The 19,988-nt window shown below is 36.3% G+C and overlaps 1 protein-coding gene across 1 annotated transcript in view; it reads left to right on the top strand.

The window, feature by feature from the left end:
* Positions 1 to 19,988, top strand: part of LOC115215587 (epidermal growth factor receptor) — a 190,661-nt gene that overhangs the window by 100,762 nt on the left and 69,911 nt on the right. The window contains exon 2 of the mRNA XM_029784797.2: positions 15,213 to 15,572. Coding sequence (XP_029640657.1) covers positions 15,213 to 15,572 — 360 coding nt within the window. The remainder of the gene's footprint in view (positions 1 to 15,212; positions 15,573 to 19,988) is intronic.

The following is a 19,988-nucleotide window of genomic DNA, read 5'->3' as shown; positions in this document are numbered from 1 at the left end:
CGGCAAAAGAGACCGATAGAATAAGTACTGGGCTTACAAAGAATAAGTCCCGGGGTCAAGTTGCTCGATTAAAGGCGGTACTCCAGCATGGCCGCAGTCAAATGACTGAAACAAGTAAAAGAGTAAAAGAGTAAAGAGTATATGTAAAACTTCAGCATGTGTGTATGTGTGTAGGGTGTGGTGAGTAAACTGTGGCTAAATCACGCAAGAATGACACCGACATCTCATTTTAACAGATATTGTTTTATACTTTATTGTTTTTATTGTTTAGTCAAACAAATCAACTCCAGGACTTATTCTTTGTAAGCCCAGTACTTATTCCATTGGTCTCTTTTACCGGACCGCTAAATGACAGGGATGTAAACACACCAGTATCAGTTATCAACTGATGGTGGTGGGACAAACACAGACACATGACAGGCTTCTTTAAGTTTCTGTCTATCAAATTCACTCACAAAGCTTTGGTCGGCCCAAGGCTATAGTTGAAGACACTTGCCCAAAGTACCATGCAGTGGGACTGAATCTGGAACCATGTGGTTGGTAAATAAGCTACTTACCACGCAGCCTTGCCTGCACCTATATATTTACCAAAATTACATAAAAATATCTCAAAATACTAAAGAGTAAATTTATTCAATAAAATCGCCATTGGCTTCAACCATGGCCTCCAGACAACTTCGGAATCTCCCGCAACTCTTTTGGTAGATGGTATCCTTGTTTAAACTGGTAAATGCTGCCATAATCCTTGCTTTCAGTCCATTTTTGGTGTTACAAGGAGCTCTGTTAGTCCCTTTCTCAAGTTCACCTCACACATAATAATCAAAGGGTTCGCAGTCTGGGGAGTTAGGTGGCCAGATATTAGAAGTGATGTGGTCACAGAAATTTTCTGACAACCATGACTGGGATCTCCCGCTTTTGTCGCATAGTGCAGAGTCCTGTTGCCAGACATAGGGTCTTCCAGCAGCTACCCTCATGTATGTATGTATGTACATACATACATACATACATACATACATCATACATACATACATACATACATGTGTGTGTGTGTGTGTGTGTGTTTGTGTGTGTTTGTGTCTGTGTTTGTCCCCCACCACTGCTTGGCAACCAACATCCCCATAACTTGGCAGTTCATGAAAGGAGATATTAGAATGAGTACTACTCTTTAAAAAAAGTACAAGGGTTCATTTATTCTATTAAAAATTGTTCAAGGTGGTGCCCCAGCATGGTCACAGGGCAGCACTACCTGCTCTAGATACTTGATGTAAGCCTCCATGTCCAGTCTGAGGCCATGTGGGAAGATGAATGGAAGCATAACATCGCCATCACTAGTGATCATTCTAAACACCATGATGTTGACCGGATGTTTGATTTTTATTACTCTCAGTATATGTCCTCAGATTGTATTGCCCTCAGATTGACACTCAAGCACTCTGAAATGTTTGTATGTGAACTTTCAGCATGAATGCTAAGCCATACAGCATGTAATTTCCAAATTTCTGGCTGAGTGACTTGCATCATGGTGCTGTTTTTCTCACAGACGGGGCCCAACTGACCCTACTATACTGTGTAGTCGACAAAATCGAAAACAAACAATATGCATGCATGAAATTAAAAGTATAAAATGATAATAGTTTACCCATTGAATACTGTATGTATATATATATATATATATATATATATATATATATATATACACACACACATTTGCTTCATATATATATATACATGTGTGTGTGTATGTATGTACATGTATGTGAACATGTGTATGTATATATATGTGTGTGCCCGCACGTATGTGTGTGCCCGCACGTATGTGTGTGTGTGTGTGTGTGTGTATTCAGACACCCACTAAGGAATAATACATACCAAAGAAACTTATAGGACAAAAGGGAACTACTGTACACTCTGACAAAACCAGGAACTTATATAATTTGGATATTAATTTATACCACGTAACAAACACCATCCGATCGTGGCCGTCCGCCAGCCTCATCTGGCACCTGTGTCGGTGGCACATAAAAACACCATCCGAGCGTGGCCGTCTGCCAGCCTCGTCTGGCACCTGTGTCGGTGGCACATAAAAACACCATCCGAGCGTGGCCGTTCGCCAGCCTCGTCTGGCACCTGTGTCGGTGGCACATAAAATCACCCACTACACTCTCGGAGTGGTTGGCGTTAGGAAGGGCATCCAGCTGTAGAAACACTGCCAGATCTGACTGGCTGGTGCAGCCTTCGGGCTCCCCAGACCCAGTTGAACCGTCCAACCATGCTAGCATGGAAAACGGACGCTAAATGATGATGATGATGATGATGACCACCAGCTTCTGCGTAAAGAAATCATAGAAAAATACAAAATAGTGCCTAATAACACTCTAAGATCTATGAACTTATCCACCAAGAAGATTATGACTGATTACAAACTTAGAAGACAAAACTGAACCTTTTACACCTTTGAGACTCCGCATAACAACCAAGGTCCGCAAAGAAAATTTCTTAACAGACATGAAAGCTAGACTAATCTGCCCTAATAAATCCGACCTATGCAAGCTAAGTAAATTAATCCTAGATAAATATATTCATACTATAAAAAACAGGATCACTCTAGAATTATGGTCAAACACCCACGACACCCTTAATTGGTTCTCCAATATACGAAATAAAAATAGTTATAAATTCCTACAAAAAGACATAGACAACTACTATTCATCAGTTAATCCTACAATTCTAAATAGTGCCCTGATTTCTGCTAAAAACTATACCAAATTGACTATGAATGAAATTAAGGTAATCAAAGAATCTAAGAAATCTATAATAAAATTCGATAATATGCTGTGGGTAAGGAAGAACACCCCAACAATTTCGAGATCACAAAGGGGGCCCCAGATTCAATACAAGTATCTGATTTAGTGGGTATTTACCTATTATCTCATTTATATGATGAATTCCCAGAGATTAAGGGAGGCCTTTACAGAGATGATGTGCTATTTATCCTTAAAAACACCTCCAATAGGAGGCTTGAACTATTAAAGAAAAAATTAAACAACTTCTTTAAACGGTTTGAATTAACTATCACAATAGAGAAAGACTATAATTCTATTAACTACTTAGATGCCAATTGTAATTTAACCATGGGATTACACGAACCATACATTAAACCTAATACCAACCTCAATTATATAAATGCACATAGCAACCACCCAAATTTTATAAAAAGAGGACTTGTTCAGGTCATTAGTAAAAGAATTTCGTATTTCTTTTACTAAGCAGAAAAATGATAACATCTGGGTAATAATCCTTTTCACAATGCAACTAAAAACCAATGTAGTTAAATCTATAATGAACCTTATAAATAAGCACTTTAATATGAATGCAAAATACTCAGAAATCTTTTGTAATAAAATTAGAATAGGCCATAGCCTAACTAGCAACCTAGCTACTATTATAACCTCTATTAACTATAAAAAGATAGACTCCTTCCACAAAACTAGGAAGAATAACAATAATAACCACAACAACCAGTCGATTGGTATAATAAGCAGTACCCCAAATAACTCGCCCTCTAAAAATACGGACAACCACCTTATAAATGATAATGCCCCTCACTATATTATCGGCACAGATAATCTTACTAATCTATGTAGTTGCATTGTGAATTCATGAATAAACGTAAAACTAAGATTGTAATCTACCAACGTGATGTATTCTCCAATAATTACAAGAATACTTATATAGAAGCAACTAAAAATGAAATGAAACTCGGATATAATTAAAATCCCATCTCTCAAGCTTCAGGAATAGAAATAAGGCTAACTCTACTGGATTAAGCAGTTACATCTGGGAACTTAAAGATAATAACATTAATTATAGATTAGAATGGCACATCCTAACCAAAACATCTTCATACAACCATAAAAATAAATGCTGCAATTTATGCATAAGTGAGAAATAAATGAGAAATTCTTCATTTTAATGGTCAAATCAGAATTACTTATAAACAAGATGAGAAAAGCATAGCATACTTTTTTGTTTTATTTTTTAATTTTATCTAGTTTCAGTTCACGAGCTGTGGCCATGCTGGGGCACCACCATTTACATAAAGATAAATTCTTATTCTTTAAACAATGCTAATACCTACCTTTACATTACAGTTTATTAGCTGACTTGTCTAACCTATGATTACCTCCCTTTGACCCACCCTCTTACCACATAACATGATATAATATAATATAAATGACAATTATATTTTCGACTAACTGAATTATTTATCTGAGTTGCATGATGTAAACCCAGAGCTATAATTGTCTTTAATATATTCAAATTAAAGTTAGATCACTGACTAACATACTAATTGCTAATGCTGCCATTAACATATATACAATTAAATGAGTGATTTTTCCTTTTCTATCCGTGTTGATTTGTTTTGATTACATTAATGAGTAGTAAACCCTGGCCACACATAACAACACTTTACTATAGCCTCGGGCCAACCAAAGCCTTGGGAGTGGATTTGGTAGACGGAAACTGAAAGAAGCCCGTCGTATATATGTATATATATATATATATATATATATATATATATATGTGTGTGTGTGTGTGTGTGTTTGTGTGTCTGTGTTTGTCCTCCTAGCATTGCTTGACAACCGATGCTGGTGTGTTTACGTCGCCGCCACTTAGCGGTTCGGCAAAAGAGACCGATAGAATAAGTACTGGGCTTACAAAGAATAAGTCCCGGGGTCGATTTGCTCGATTAAAGGTGGTGCACCAGCATGGCCGCAGTCAAATGACTGAAACAAGTAAAAGAGTATACCTATTTACATAACCCAGATTTATACCGCATATCACTCTTAAACTTTTAAGAGTGTCCTTAATTTTTAACTAGGCCGTTATTTGTAATCATCGGGACTTATCTAGTGGACACAAATAGCGGTATTTGTTATGATTAATAATACTGGATATTACTACCAGGTATAATTCTTTCAACTAACACCGCCAGTCAACTGGTCATTTTCCCCACTTACTGCTCCATTCATCTACTTGAAACAACTGTACGAACACATGCCATCTTTTAAGGATACAAAAATGTATGCTTAAAGACCTAACAAACCTTTTCTTTTTTCCTTTTTTCTCCTGTCAATATTCCTCTTGTAAAGTTCAAATCATTCTGATGATGTTTGTTACATGGAACGAGATAAATGCAAGTTTACCTCAAAAATAATAAACTGAAACAGCTGTAAATTTTATCGTAACCATAATCAAACTATGATCATTCAATACTAATGATCAACTTCGAATTGTTACCTGTTGCTCTATTTCTTCTCTTAACTTATCTGAATATATTAAACCATGGTTTACCCTTTAAATTACTATCTACTGTTAACCTTACTGCAAGGCCTATACATAGTTAGGTAATACACCAGTAGTGCCTGCAGATACTTTTATTCCTTAGCTGGTTGCATAACCTCTAACTCATAATTCCTCTCTCTTTCTCTAAGATATATATATATATAATATATATATATATACTCAAAGTAAGCAACAAGAATATCTTCGGTAATTTGTACGATCATTTCATGCTACATCATTTTATTAAACATTGTAAGTATTACATCAGTTTTAAAATATCTTCAGCCATTCATAGAGGTAGCATGAAACGATCGTACCAAATTACCGAAGATATTCTTGTTGCTTACTTTGATTATAATCACTCCATGGATTTATAAGGGATAACACCGTACAAAGTTCTGGTGCCATCTGTCTTAAGTACCATATTCATTTGAATCTAAATTTTGCTGAACTTTATATATATATATATATATTATATATATATATATATACATATAGCTATATATATATATATATAATATATATATATACATATAGCTATTATATATATATATATCATAGGTGTAGGAATGGCTGTGTGGTTAAGAAGTTTGCTTCCTAATAATATGGTTGTATGTTCAGTCTCACTACATGGTATCTTGGGCAAGTGTTTTCTGCTGCAATAACCTCAGGTCAATGAAGGCGTCGTGATTGGGCTTGGTAGATGGAGATTGAAAGAGCCCATCTTTGTGTGTGTGTGTGTGTGTGTGTGTCTGCAGAAATGCATTAAAAGGAAAAAAAGAAGCGAAACCATTTTCATGGTAATAATGTTCATTTTTGGCATTTGCTGTTTCACAAAATCTTCCCTTCCCTTAACATCCAACAACAATGAAATATTATATCTTACTGTATAATATAGTTCTTAGGTGTACTTTTGACAACATTTAACTCTCTATTGTTAGCACTGAGCGGGCAATAATCCCGGGTCATCAAGGGAAAGGTAACTTGTCAGTTTATTACAATTGTAAGCTGACCTTCTCTCTTAGAAGGGGTTAGTTTTTTTTGTTTTTTTTTAAACTAACATTATTGTTATCTTTGACCTTAACTTGGCATAATAAATACCTGTCTTTTTTGGATGTACTTTTGTTTAATGAGAGGGAAGGAAAGGCTCTGATATTGTTGACAATTAAAGATTAATCTTATATATAAACTCCTAGATAGACAATGAGAAGGAAAGCTAACAAAAAGAACAAGAACTAAAAAAAACAATAGTCATTTTATTCTCTTTTGCAGGAAGTAATGAAAGACACTGAGGAGACAAAACACACACACAAAATATATAAAATGCATAGATAATTAAAAAATATGATGGGTAAGGTGGAGGGCTCTAGGTGAAGTTGGCTACAAGAAGTTGTCTACAACAATTCAGGCTACAATTTATCTGTGTAGTTGTGTAGTTGTGTGGGTTTGTGTGTGGTGCATGCGTGTGTGTGGTTGTGTGATTGTATGTGTGTGGTTGTGTGGGTTTGTGTGTGTGTCTGTGTGTGTGATTGTATGTGTGTGGTTGTGTGTGTGGTTGTGTGTGTGTGTGTGTGTGTGTGTGTGTGTGCACGTGCGCGCGTCCTTGTGTGTGTGTGTGTGTGTGTGTGTGCTTGTGTGTATGTGTGCATGTAGATATTCGCAGGTGGGGATTATACCATGGCGGCTATATAAAAAAAAAACAATGGTGGAAGATTGGATGGAGGATATGAGGGGGTACAGTGGGGGAGGAATTTATATGCAGTTGATAGCAACAAAAGCAGTTGGTGGGACAATAGATAAATATCATTATGGTTAGATAGGAAACTTGTTGAACCTTCTAGAAAACAAGACAATGACCTTATAGTTTTGACTCTAAAAGGTTCCGAAGTTGACATCTTCAGTTCTCAGTCTTATTTCTGATGGGTTTTTTTTTTATTCCTATTTTATACAGGTTGCTTATCACATCAGCTTATTGTTTGTTTTCAGACATTTCCCTATCATTTTATTCTCATCAGACCTGTCAGAGTGATTGACCAGACTCTTTCCTGCTTAAATAAACAGTTTCTTGTAGTTTCATGTTTCTTCATTGTCTCCTGTCTGTTATATTTCCTTTATATTTCATGACTTGATTTTATCATTTCTTTGTTAACATAGGCACAGGAGTGGCTGTGTGGTAAGTAGCTTGCTTACCAACCACATGGTTCCGGGTTCAGTCCCACTGCATGGCATCTTGGGCAAGTGTCTTCTGCTATGTAGCCTCGGGCCGACCAATGCCTTGTGAGTGGATTTGGTAGACGGAAACTGAAAGAAGCCTGTCGTATATATGTATATATATATATATATATATGTGTGTGTGTGTGTGTGTGTGTGTGTGTGTGTGTTGTGTGTGTGTGTGCGTGTGTGTGTGTGTGCGTGCGTGTTTGTGTGTCTGTGTTTGTTCTCCTAGCATTGCTTGACAACCAATGCTGGTGTGTTTACGTCCCCGTCACTTAGCGGTTCGGCAAAAGAGACCGATAGAATAAGTACTGGGCTTACAAAGAATAAGTCCCAGGGTCGATTTGCTCGACTAAAGACGGTCCTCCAGCATGGCCACAGTCAAATGACTGAAACAAGTAAAAGATTAAAAAGAAAACACTAATTATTCAGTTATATTTTACATCTATAGATTATTTCATGTCCCTGTATACTGATAAAGGCTAAACTTTGTCTTGTTGTGAGGATTTCTTAAACGAATTTCAGATATATTGTATTTATTTGTGTATAAGTTGCACCTGCCATTTCCTGTTAAATTTTCGTTGCTAGAAAATTTTACACTAAAATATTGTAATATGCACCACATGTCACACCCAGTACAGTCTTAGTAGTATTATAGAAACCTCTCCCTTAGAATGCAGTACATGGTGACCCCTACATATACAACCATGCATAGATCAGTGTCAGTCAAGCCTTCCGTATCTGGGTGACTGCCCAGCCCATAGCTTAAGAAGACTCTCCATTCAGCATATTTTATTGTGTATCCAATGCCACCTTGATCACTCTGTCTCTTTTCTAAAATGTGAGTAGTTAGTCTTGTAGCTCCTCAACAGCAAGAAGCTTATTCTACTCTGGTCCCTTCTTTCACACTTTTACTCCTCATCTCTTTGCTGCCTAATTGGGGTTTATAGTCTTGCTGGTGGTACAAAAATGTACCCAGTACATGGTGTAATGTTGTTGGTATTAGGGAGAGCATCCAGCTCTAGAAACTATGCCAAAGTAGACACTGGAATACAATGCAGTCCTTGTACCCATTGGATCCTAACCTGTCAAACTATCTAACCCATGACAGTATGCAACATAGATGCTCAATGATGATGTTTGAGGCTTGATGGTTTTTGTATAACGAGAATGGAAGATATTAGATGTATTGAAAGTGACTTCAGCATTTCTACATATATTTGTTTTGTGGAGAAATGGTAAATAAATTTACTTCCCCATCAAATGGTTTCAGGGTCAGTTCTACTGTGTGTGTGTGGGGGGGGATGTTTATGTTTCTTTGTTTTGACAGCATGTGATAGTTGTAAATGATTGTCACCGTTATTACAAGCAATGTCATTCATTTTTCAATATTCTGCAATAACATTTTTGGCCATGAAGTATATATTACCTTGCATGGAGACAGGCTAAGTTTGGTTACAATGACATCTAGCCATAAAAAATTTGCGTCGGTAAACTCCAACCAATCCATACATATATGTGTACACACACACACACACATACACCTTTCCCCTTGTAGCAATTGACTATGGTGCTGCTACACCAGACATTGGGTATAACCTCTTCATGAACTACCTGATTTATGATACAGGTGACAAGACCATAACCCACACTGCCAGATATTTTAAGGTGTTGCTATCTGTTTGGTGGAATGTAAAAGGTTTAGTCCACTTTGAACTTTTAAACCCAAACCAAACGATAACAAAGCATTTCTACTTAATTCAGCACAAGAAGAAAACAACCATCTTTGGTTCCAAGACAAAAGGTGTTTTTCCATCAGGATAATGCTCAGTTACATACAGCAAGGATGGCATTCCAAAGGTTGGAGCAGTTTGACTGGGAAACAATGCTCCATCCACCATATTCATGGGACATTGCCCCATCTGGTTAGCATTTATTCCACAGTCTTCAATCATTTGAACAGAAAAAATATGAATTCTGTAGACGAGGTCAGAACAGTACTGATAAATGAATTTTGTCACTGACATAATTGAATTTTGGAAGAGGGACCTTGCAAGTCTACCAGATAGATGGAAGATCATTGAAGAAAATGAAGGAGAGTATATTTTAGATTAAAAAAGAACTTTGTTTATCTTAATTTTGAAAAATAAAAGAAGTAGAAAAAACCGCATTATTTATGAGATGACCCAATACAAGTACAAGTTGTTTTATAGTTTTCCCAATGAACCCACTTTATACCTATTGTCTCATGAAGTCATCCCCACAAATAACAAATAAACTTTAATCCTGGAACTTTGATTCATTTGCATGGAGTCTATAAAATGTTATGTGAGGTATACTTGCCATCTCAATATGGCTAACCACTAAGTGTGGGTGTTACTGTAGCTTGTAGCCCCAGGAGAACATCGTCTCCAGCTGGCTTTAGGCACACTTTCTGTGCCCTTAAGGTATTTGCAAAGGGAGGTCATCCTTCCCTCGTCAACCTAAGTGATACGCACGGACTGCAGTTTCTAGGTATTGACATGTCATCAGCGTACGACAATTACCGGTTTTCGATGAAAGGAGTCCCAATGCAAATACTTATATCGTTTTTCCAGTAACTTTTTGTCACTGATCTCGAAAAACTGTATGCAAGCAATAATAAATCTCTGGACGAGGTATAAACAGTAACTGCACGACAATAAAATGATGAAACCAAACTTTATTCAATCATAAAACGTTATCCATTCAGTGCAGAGCTTTCAGATCTGGGCAGCTAGCCATTTTTGTAACATTATAAATGTTTCTATCTAATTGTCATTATTAACATGACCTTTTTCTGTATTGCCTTTTGATCTGCTTTTTTTTTTGTTTCCTATTATTATTTTTATCTTTTATTTCTTACTTATTTCACTCATGAGACAGTGTAATGCTGGGGCACCACCTTAAAGATCTTAGTTGAACAATTTGACCCCAGTACTTACTTTTTTAAGTGTAGTACTTATCCTCTTGATCATTTTTGCCAAACTGCTAAGTCATAACGATATAAACACTGGTTATTAAGCAGTAGGGTGAGACAAACATGTACATATAACTATATATATATATATATATATATATATATATATACAAAGTTGAATAGATACTCACGAGGTGTGTGTTGTTAGTTCATCAGGTAGCTATGTTTTTTAGGTGTAAGAGAATATATTTTCAATGCCCTTTGCATAAAAACACCTGAAAGCAAGTGATAGTGACAACTCACATCAAATCCCTTTTTTTCAGAGCAACATACATCAATGTTTTGTCATATATATATATATATAATTAGAAATAATGAATTTCTAAATGTCTCAACGAGACATGAGCAGTGGTGGAGCGATAGAGTTGTTGTATAAAGTCAACATAACGTGACAGTCCCGTAGAGGGAATTATACCACCGCTATATAGCCCTAGAAAGCATCGACGCTTCCTGTCGGCTTTGACACATTTTCTGGGTTCTTATATTCGCAAAGGGGAGGCAAGCACAGCCACCAGCTAGGAACAGCAGCCTGAATACATGTATGTTTCTGGGTATTACCCATCAACAGTTCAGGGTAGCGTGTCCTCGCTAGCGTTGATACCTACCAAGCCCTTGCGAATATATCTATTTACAGTGAAATTTATTTAATAAAAATACACAATCACATCATCAAAATTTCATAGCTATAAGGTAATGGATGATTAATTCAAAACAATGTGAATAAATAAACATTACATTTGACAGAGTACTCTGAATGCCAGAGGGTTAGTGTTACTTACTTTGTTGTAATAGAACATGGTTAATCTTCCCCACTAAAAGGAACAACAAAGAAAACCATGCTAGGTTTTGAACTCAGAAAACTGACACAAGTTCAGATATAATAACAATGTTGTTGCATTCTTTTGTCAGTCATCATCATCATCATCATTATCATCACCATCATCCTTTAATGTCGATTTTCCCTGCTGGCATGGGTTGGATGATTTGACCAGAGCTGGGAAGCTGCCCCAGGTTCCAGTCTGATTTGGTTTGGTTTCTACAGTCTCAACTTTACAATGTGTATTGGGTGCTTTTAATGTTGCACCAGCACAAGCACTTTTATGTGGCACCGGAACAAGTGTTTTTTTTACATGGTACTACCACAGAACTCTTGCAGGCCAGTCCTATTCATCAGGGGAAGCAGTCCTAAAACTTCTGCTCTGGATGGGGTATGGGTCTTCTTGAGTCCTTTATCATTTCGTCCAAAAGGCTCAGCATTCTGAACCTTGAAATCAGCTTTTGCCACTTCTGTCTATGCCTTCCTTCGTCTTCATCTTCCACACATTCTTGTCTCTTCTTTGCACATCTGTTGTCCTCCATATACATGTGTCCTCAGCCAATGCAGTTTTTGTCCTTGCATTCTACAAGTCCAAAAAGTGATGCACAGTAGCAGTGATGGAGGGATAGAAAACAAAAAATAATGACTAAGTTTAGGTTTGCAGGTTTTAAAGCTGGGATTTATCTCACAGACAGAAACAGCTGACATTTATCTTGGAAGAGACGAAACATAGTTCTAAATAATAAGTAAATGATTAAGTCATTGAAGTATATATTCCACTTTCTTGGGAACTGGAAAAGTTCCAATGAAGAAAGCATTTCCAATGTCAAGACACCAAAAATAATAGCATAGATCTTTAAAAATTGGCATCTTATAGACTTGGAGGTAAAAAATAAAAAAAAGACATGGCTTGATAGTAAGACAAGTTACTGAATGTGAGCAAGTTGCTTTACAGATTTCATGCTTCAATGAAACAGAATGGCAGGAACTAGTTTCATATTTAGAAGGTGGAAAGTTTGCAGAAAGATTTTACCAAACTTAATGGAAGCTGTCTGAATGAGAGGTGCCAATAGACAGCAGTACTTGGGTTATCTATAATTAAAATGCAATGTTGACAGCTGCTGCAGACTACATGCACAAATGTAACTAAAGAAGATGTGCATTTGTGTAAGAAATCCTTTCTGCAAGTGAATTCTGAAACTGTATGATAATTATAAGAATGACATTCTCTTTACAGCCTTGTGATTTGGTGCTCACTCCTTCAGCACAGAACCTTGGGTTTCTTCTACTATATAGTCCTGCAAAGAGAGGATTTAGCTACCCTTGTTCATCATTCAGTAGATTCACACCCCTACTCCAATCCATAACTATTCCTCACTTTCTCCACACATATTTGCAATACCTACTCTTCCATCTTTCCTGTTCTTCTGCCCCTAAGGCCCACTCTGACACCCCATCATTACTATCTTAATCTCTCTTTCCAAGTCCACATTGATTATTCCCACCCATTCTTGTATAATGTGACCACCTGTACATCTCTCCTACAGCAAGAAGCCTGTTCCAGCCCCTTCCTTCATACTCTAACCCAATGGTTCTCAACCAGGGTTCATATGGCCCTTGGCAAGGTTCACGTAAGATTTTGTTATTAAAATTCAATTGGTTATACTCCTACAGTACACAAAATATAAAAAAAAAATTTTTATGCAATTCCTAATAATATTTAATTACAAAAATATGATATTATTTTTTAAACATTGAATGGCTGTGAGGATTTGCCCGAGTAAAATAGGTATCCAAGGGGGTCTATAAACAGAAAGTGGTTGAGAACAACTGCTGCAACTTTCCATCTCTACTGTTTCCCTCTCTGCTGGATTCCCACTCAGTCAAAGACGGTCTTGGTCTTGTGAGCTACATGGTGACCTCACTAGTGTCAATTCGACAAAAAATGCATCAAGTACACTCCTCTGTAATGAAGTTGACATAAAGAAGGGTATCAAGCCACAGAAATCATGCCAGAGTTCTCCAAACTGTCAAATCATGTCAAACCATCTGCATGAGAGATACATATTAAAAGATGATTTTGGTAGTGAGGGTGGTGGAGGAGGATGAAGAACATTATTTGTATAGACCTGGCTAATATAGTGATTGATGTATTTCAAATAGTGCAAGATATAAAATTACTCTGTGATAATTTGTAACTGCTTGAAGTGAGTCAGGCTGTTTAGTTTCCTAGGCCAGCACTGAATGTCATGTCATCTCTGGAAGTAATGTTGAAATCTCCAGTGATAGAGCTTATCGCTTTTCTTGATCTCTCAAAGATAATGATAAACATAATATTGATCATTAATGATGATGAACTGCTATCAAATTAATTAGTGTTTACACCACCGTTTTCTTAGATTTTCAGTGATAGCAGCTGCTTCATTTTATGTTGGCAGAAAATTATATTTGGAGTGAATGAGTATTCTTGAAAAAGAAAATTGATCTTAGTTCTCCTTTATATAACTATATATATATGGCTCAGGCATTAGAGCAGAGCATCAGGCTCACAAACATGAGGTAGTGATTTTGATTCCTGGACTGGGCTGTGTGTTGTGTTCTTAAGTAAGACAATTTATTTCACATTGCTCCAATTCACTCATCTGTAGAAATGAGATGTGATATCACTGGTGCCAAGCTGTATTGGTCTTTGCTTTTCTTTTGGATAACATTGGTGGCACAGAGAGGGAAGGTCGGTATGCATGGGTGACTGATGTTCTTCCACAAACAACCTTGCCAGGACTTGTGCCTCAGAGGCTAACTTTCTAGGTTCAATCCCATGGTCATTCATGACCGAAGGGCATCTTTACCTATATATATATAATACATCAGGTTTTGAGTGAATCAGGCACTTAAATGGTAAGGCACCAGGTCGGGTTGAAAAATAAAATGTGTACTCAACAAAAGTAGAGGAATACATATGCGGGTACTGAACTACAAGCAGGAAGATATTCAGGTTATGTATGCTATTAACTGTACCTGACTGAGTATATCATGAGCCCTAAGGCTAATCTAGGAAACATGCAATGCACTAAATGTAAAGTCCATAATATACTTCGGGTCCACACAAGGAGCAGGTTCTGCTATTCCAAACATTCTCAGACGTTTCAATTACCCACAAACATGGGACCATGTCAGAGACTTTCTTAAAGTCTATTCAAGCCATGCATAAATTCTTTAGTTGTCTTTTTCAGTCATTCTTGATTGCTTTGTCAATAACAAGATGATTCTTGGTTCATTGTCAGTAACAAGATGATCCTTGGTTCCATTCTGAAGCAAGTAATCATTCTCACACTTTTGCAGCAGAGATGCCTTTCTACATCTTCCATACAAAATTCAAGCATTAGCCTATAAATTCCAACTAAACTGTCCCTTCGTTTTATCATTTATTATCCAGCTTGGAACTTCTTCTTGTACTATATAATAATTTAGGTACTCCTCTAGTCTTGAATGAACACTTGTATATCTTTACAACCAAAATCCTCGTCTCCCATCTGGTCCAGGAGATTTCCAGTGTGGCATTTTCATAACTTGCTCTTGAATGTCAGTTTATTGTTGCTGTTGCTGTTAATATCATTATTGATCATATTGTTGTTGCTGTTGTTGTTGTTGTTGTTGTTGTTCTTCTTCTTCTTCTTCTTCTTCTTCTTCTTCTTCTTCTTCTTCTTATTATTATTATTATTATTATTATTATTATTATTATTATTATTATTATTATTATTATTATTATTATTATTATTATTATTATTATTATTATTATTGTTATTATTATTATTATTATTTTTTTTTTTATTGCAGTTTGCCGTGGTACAAGACAAAAGTTCTCTCATTCTGGTTCACCCCAGGTCCGTTATGAAACACTGCGGAGAAAATACACGAACTGTACATATATCGAAGGCAACCTGGAAATTGTCTTCTTGACTGATTTATCAATTAAATATGACTTCTCATTTCTAGAGACCATAAAAGAAATTACTGGTTATGTTCTTATTATTCACGTTTATGCAGATTACATACCCCTAACTAATCTTCAAATTATACGTGGACGAGAGCTTCTTGAAGTGGAAGACGAGAATTACAGTTTATACGTAGCTAAGAATTATGATGCGACATATAAAAAAACTGGTCTTAAAGAATTACGTTTCAAATCTCTTGGAGGTAAGCCATAATTTATTTTGCTTCAAATATAACAAGTTAGTTTTTAGTTTAAGTAACATGTTGTTATTTTCAATTTTTATCAAATAAATCCTCCTCCTCATAATCATCACCATCATCATCATTTTAACATCTACTTTTCCATGCTTGCATGAATCAGTCAGAGACGACATCATTGAGGCGTATTTTCTTTGGATGAATGCTCTCCCAGTCACCAACCTTCATTGTGTAAGTTATTTACTGCACCACCTGATGGCCCAGTTTGCATAGTACATAGTGCTGACCCTGATCTCATCCATATCTTTCCTAATAGGATTTACAACGTAAATGAAGTAGAAAGTCACATGATCTGAAATTGGATTATAAGCCCATTTTGCCAGAAGCTACATGTATACTCTTTACTCTTCATCACTCATATCAACCAATGTCAAACCTCACAGTTTAAAGACTTTATATTTAGGTGGCCTCAACAATAACTAGTGACTGTGAACCCTGAAAGAGATAAAATATATTTTAACCTTTAAATTCTTGTCATGCTTTCTCTTTACAAATCTTTCAGTTATGCTAGAAAATTAAGATTTTGATTAAATGCAGTTAGTCTTGTATAAGTATCATGAAATACAACTACTGCACGAATTCAGTGAAAATTTTTGATTCTGTCATTGATGTTCTTTGCTTGTTGTTATTGATTTTACCTGTTGTCATGTCAGTTTTACTTGCGAAGGTAGGTTGAATACACTGTAGTTGATTACATGTAGGTGTTTTCATATATATTTATGAGATGTCAATTCCTAGGCATCAATTTCCTGTCTCAGAGCTGAATTTGTGCTCCTGTAACTTGGAAGATGTACAATTCCCATTAGGAAAAGAATCCCAAGATATGCCTTGTCTTCCATGTAAAGGTTTTGTAAGGCACGACAAAATATTACAATTATTACAGGGATAGCTGTATGGTTGGAACTTACCTTCCCAACCACATAGTTCTGAGTCCAGTCCCTTGGGCAAAACGTGTAAAAATAGAAGTGTCTTCTATTATAGCTTTCGACTTTTTCTATCAAATTAGTTTTTTCACTCCAATATATACAAGCTGTCATTTACAGCTTTATATGTGCAGTTGGATCTACTGAGGTCCAGTTTGATCTGCTGATATTTTTTCTAAAAACTAGGTCTGAAAGACGCACAATGTAGAAGCACAACTTTGATGGAAGTCTGAGGAAATGCCTATCCAATGCCTAAAACTGAAAATATTATGTGATTTTCCTTTCAGAATTTTCACGTAAACTCATGTTGCAGATGGAGATGGTATGGAACCATTTGTAACTTAAAATTAAAAATGTGTTAAAGAATTTTCTTTGTCTTCCTCTTTCCATTGGTGTATATATATTTATATATATTTATTTATATATTTATATATATATATATACATACATATATATATATACATTATATATATATATACATTATATATATATACATACATATATATATATATACATATATATACATACATATATATGTATACATTATATATATATATATACATATATATATATACATATATATATACATATATATATATACACATATATATATATATATATATATATATATATATATATATATATATATATATATATATATATACAGCAGAAGTAACAGAGTGACTCAAGGTTTGAGAGTTTCATGCATTGGCACTTATCAAACATGCCAATACATGAAACTCTCAGACCTTCAGTCTACCTTTTACTCTAAGCGAGAGGCCCTTTGTCACCAGCAGAGGTAAGAGCTCTCTGAACTTTGCCCAAGCTATTCTTATTCTAGCAGCTACACTATATATATAAATATATATATATGTAGAAGGTTGAAAAGTAGCACACGAGTTGATATGTATAAGGAAAATAAGACAAGGTAGAAAATGCTAAAGTGATTTTGTCATGAAGAACATTTTAGTACCAGTTTCAGTCTGCGAGTTTTTCAACTTAAAGTAAAGTGTGAAAAACAATTAAATTGTGGTAAATGAAATGAAATGTTTTTTTTTTAGAATATTTCCATCGCTCTCAAATACATGGTACATTTTCCTGTCCCACATATTAGAGAACTATGGAAATATTATAAAAAACATTTAATTTAATTTAATTTATATATATATATATATATATATATATATGGCCTCCGTGCCGGTGGCACGTAAAATACACCATCCGATCGTGGCCGTTTGCCAGCCTCATCTGGCACCTGTGTCAGTGGCACATAAAAAGCACCCACTACACTCACAGAGTGGTTGGCATTAGGAAGGGCATCCAGCCGTAGAAACATTGCCAGATCAGACTGGGCCTGGTGCAGCCTTCTGGCTTCCCGGACCCCAGTTCAACTGTCCAACCCATGCTAGCATGGAAAGCGGACGCTAAACGATGATGATGATGATGATGATTATCATTATTATCATTATTATTAATTATATTCAATATATATGTATATATATATATATATATATATATATATATATATATATATTCTTTTACTCTTTTGCTTGTTTCCGTCTACCAAATCCACTCATAAGCCTCTTACCACATTGTCACACCTAATTATATGATAGTTGTAACTGTCTTCTTTGAAAATATGTCTGCTCATGGGGAGATGTTTTGTGACTTGAAAAACAGGTGAGGGTTGGTAACAGGAAGAGCACCTGGCCATAGAAAATTTACCTCCACAAAATTGTGTCCAAGCCATGTGGACATGAAATAGTGGTCATGGAAACGGTGTTGCTATTTAAGTGATTTTCAAAATAAAATGTTACTTCTAAAATTGGGTTAATGTGAACATGTATATCGCTTACCCAAAGATTAACAAAAGTTATTCATTCCACATCCTTTTTAATGTATTAATCTACTTTTAATTTACATATTAATTTTTACAAAGTGCCAGGCCATTTACTGGAACCCCATTAAAAATCAATATTTTTCATTCGATTTTGTTCACGCTTGTCACATATATCATTTATGCACTTATGTTCTAGAGAAGGTACAACACTTCAGAGTTTTTACATGTGGAGAAATGGGGCTTCTGGGGGTAAGAAAAAGCTCCATTCCTGGGGTTGATGGCTATTGTAGGCAGGGGAGGTAACTCTTTGCAAAGTAATATTCATAAATTGATTGTGTCCCTTACATTTGTATCCCTTAAACACCTTTCCATAGTACGTAAATAAACAATATCGTTGCCTTAAGGCAGGGACCCCCTGGGAGTCGACGAGGAATTGCAGGGGATCGATGATAGCCAAGGGGTCAAACGGAGGTTGGTGTGCTAGATGAATTGCTTGAGATACTTAGTACCATGAAACGTGGCAAAATAATGAGTTTTCACTACAGCAAGAAGTCGTAATCGGTATCGTAATCGAAGATTGAGAGGCTTGATTGAGAGGATGAGGATTGTCAAGTGTTTTATGGAAATGACCAGGCCTGCTAGGGGAGATACGATATTAAGTACATATCTCATAAACGTTTTAGTTGGCAAGTCATTGCCGGTATTGGATTTATGAAGTTGGAATGCTTTTTACATGTCACTGACACAGGTGCCATTTACGTGACACTTGCATCGGCCTCATTGCCTCCATGAGGCCCAATGCTTGACAGGTGGTTTGTATGTGCTAGATCCTCCATGAGGCCCAATACTCAAAAGGTAAATTTTTTGTGCTACCAGCATGGTGCTAGATACCTCAATGCAGCCCAACACTCAACATGTGCTTTTTATGTTCCACCAAAACAAATGCCAGTTATGCAACACCAACATCGGCCACATTGCCGGTGCTTTTTACATGTTGCTGGTATGAGTGCTAGGTACATGACGCTGGCAGCAGCCATGATTACGAATTCTCTTAGCTTGATGGGTCTTCTCAAGCATGGCATATCGCCAAAGGTGTCAGTCACTAGTCATTGCCTCCATGAGGCACAACATGGAGGCAATGAGGCCAATGCAAGTGTTACGTAAATGGCACCTGTGTCAGTGACATGTAAAAAGCACCTTTTAAGCATTGGACCTCATGGAGGCAATGAGGCTAATGCAAGTGTTACGTAAATGGCACCTGTGTCAGTGACATGTAAAAAGCACCTTTTAAGCATTGGACCTCATGGAGGCAATGAGGCTAATGCAGTGTTACGTAAATGGCACCTGTGTCAGTGACATGTAAAAAGCACCTTTTAAGCATTGGACCTCATGGAGGCAATGAGGCTAATGCAAGTGTTACGTAAATGGCACCTGTGTCAGTGACATGTAAAAAGCACCTTTTAAGCATTGGACCTCATGGAGGCAATGAGGCTAATGCAAGTGTTACGTAAATGGCACCTGTGTCAGTGACATGTAAAAAGCACCTTTTGAGCATTGGGCCTCATGGAGGCATTGACAAATAACCAAGACCTTTAGCAA

This window comes from Octopus sinensis, linkage group LG9 (assembly GCF_006345805.1).
Source record: "Octopus sinensis linkage group LG9, ASM634580v1, whole genome shotgun sequence".
NCBI classification, from domain to species: Eukaryota; Metazoa; Mollusca; class Cephalopoda; order Octopoda; family Octopodidae; genus Octopus; species Octopus sinensis.
The sequence above is the reverse complement of the archived record's forward strand: the minus strand, read 5'-3'. Positions and strand labels throughout refer to the sequence as shown.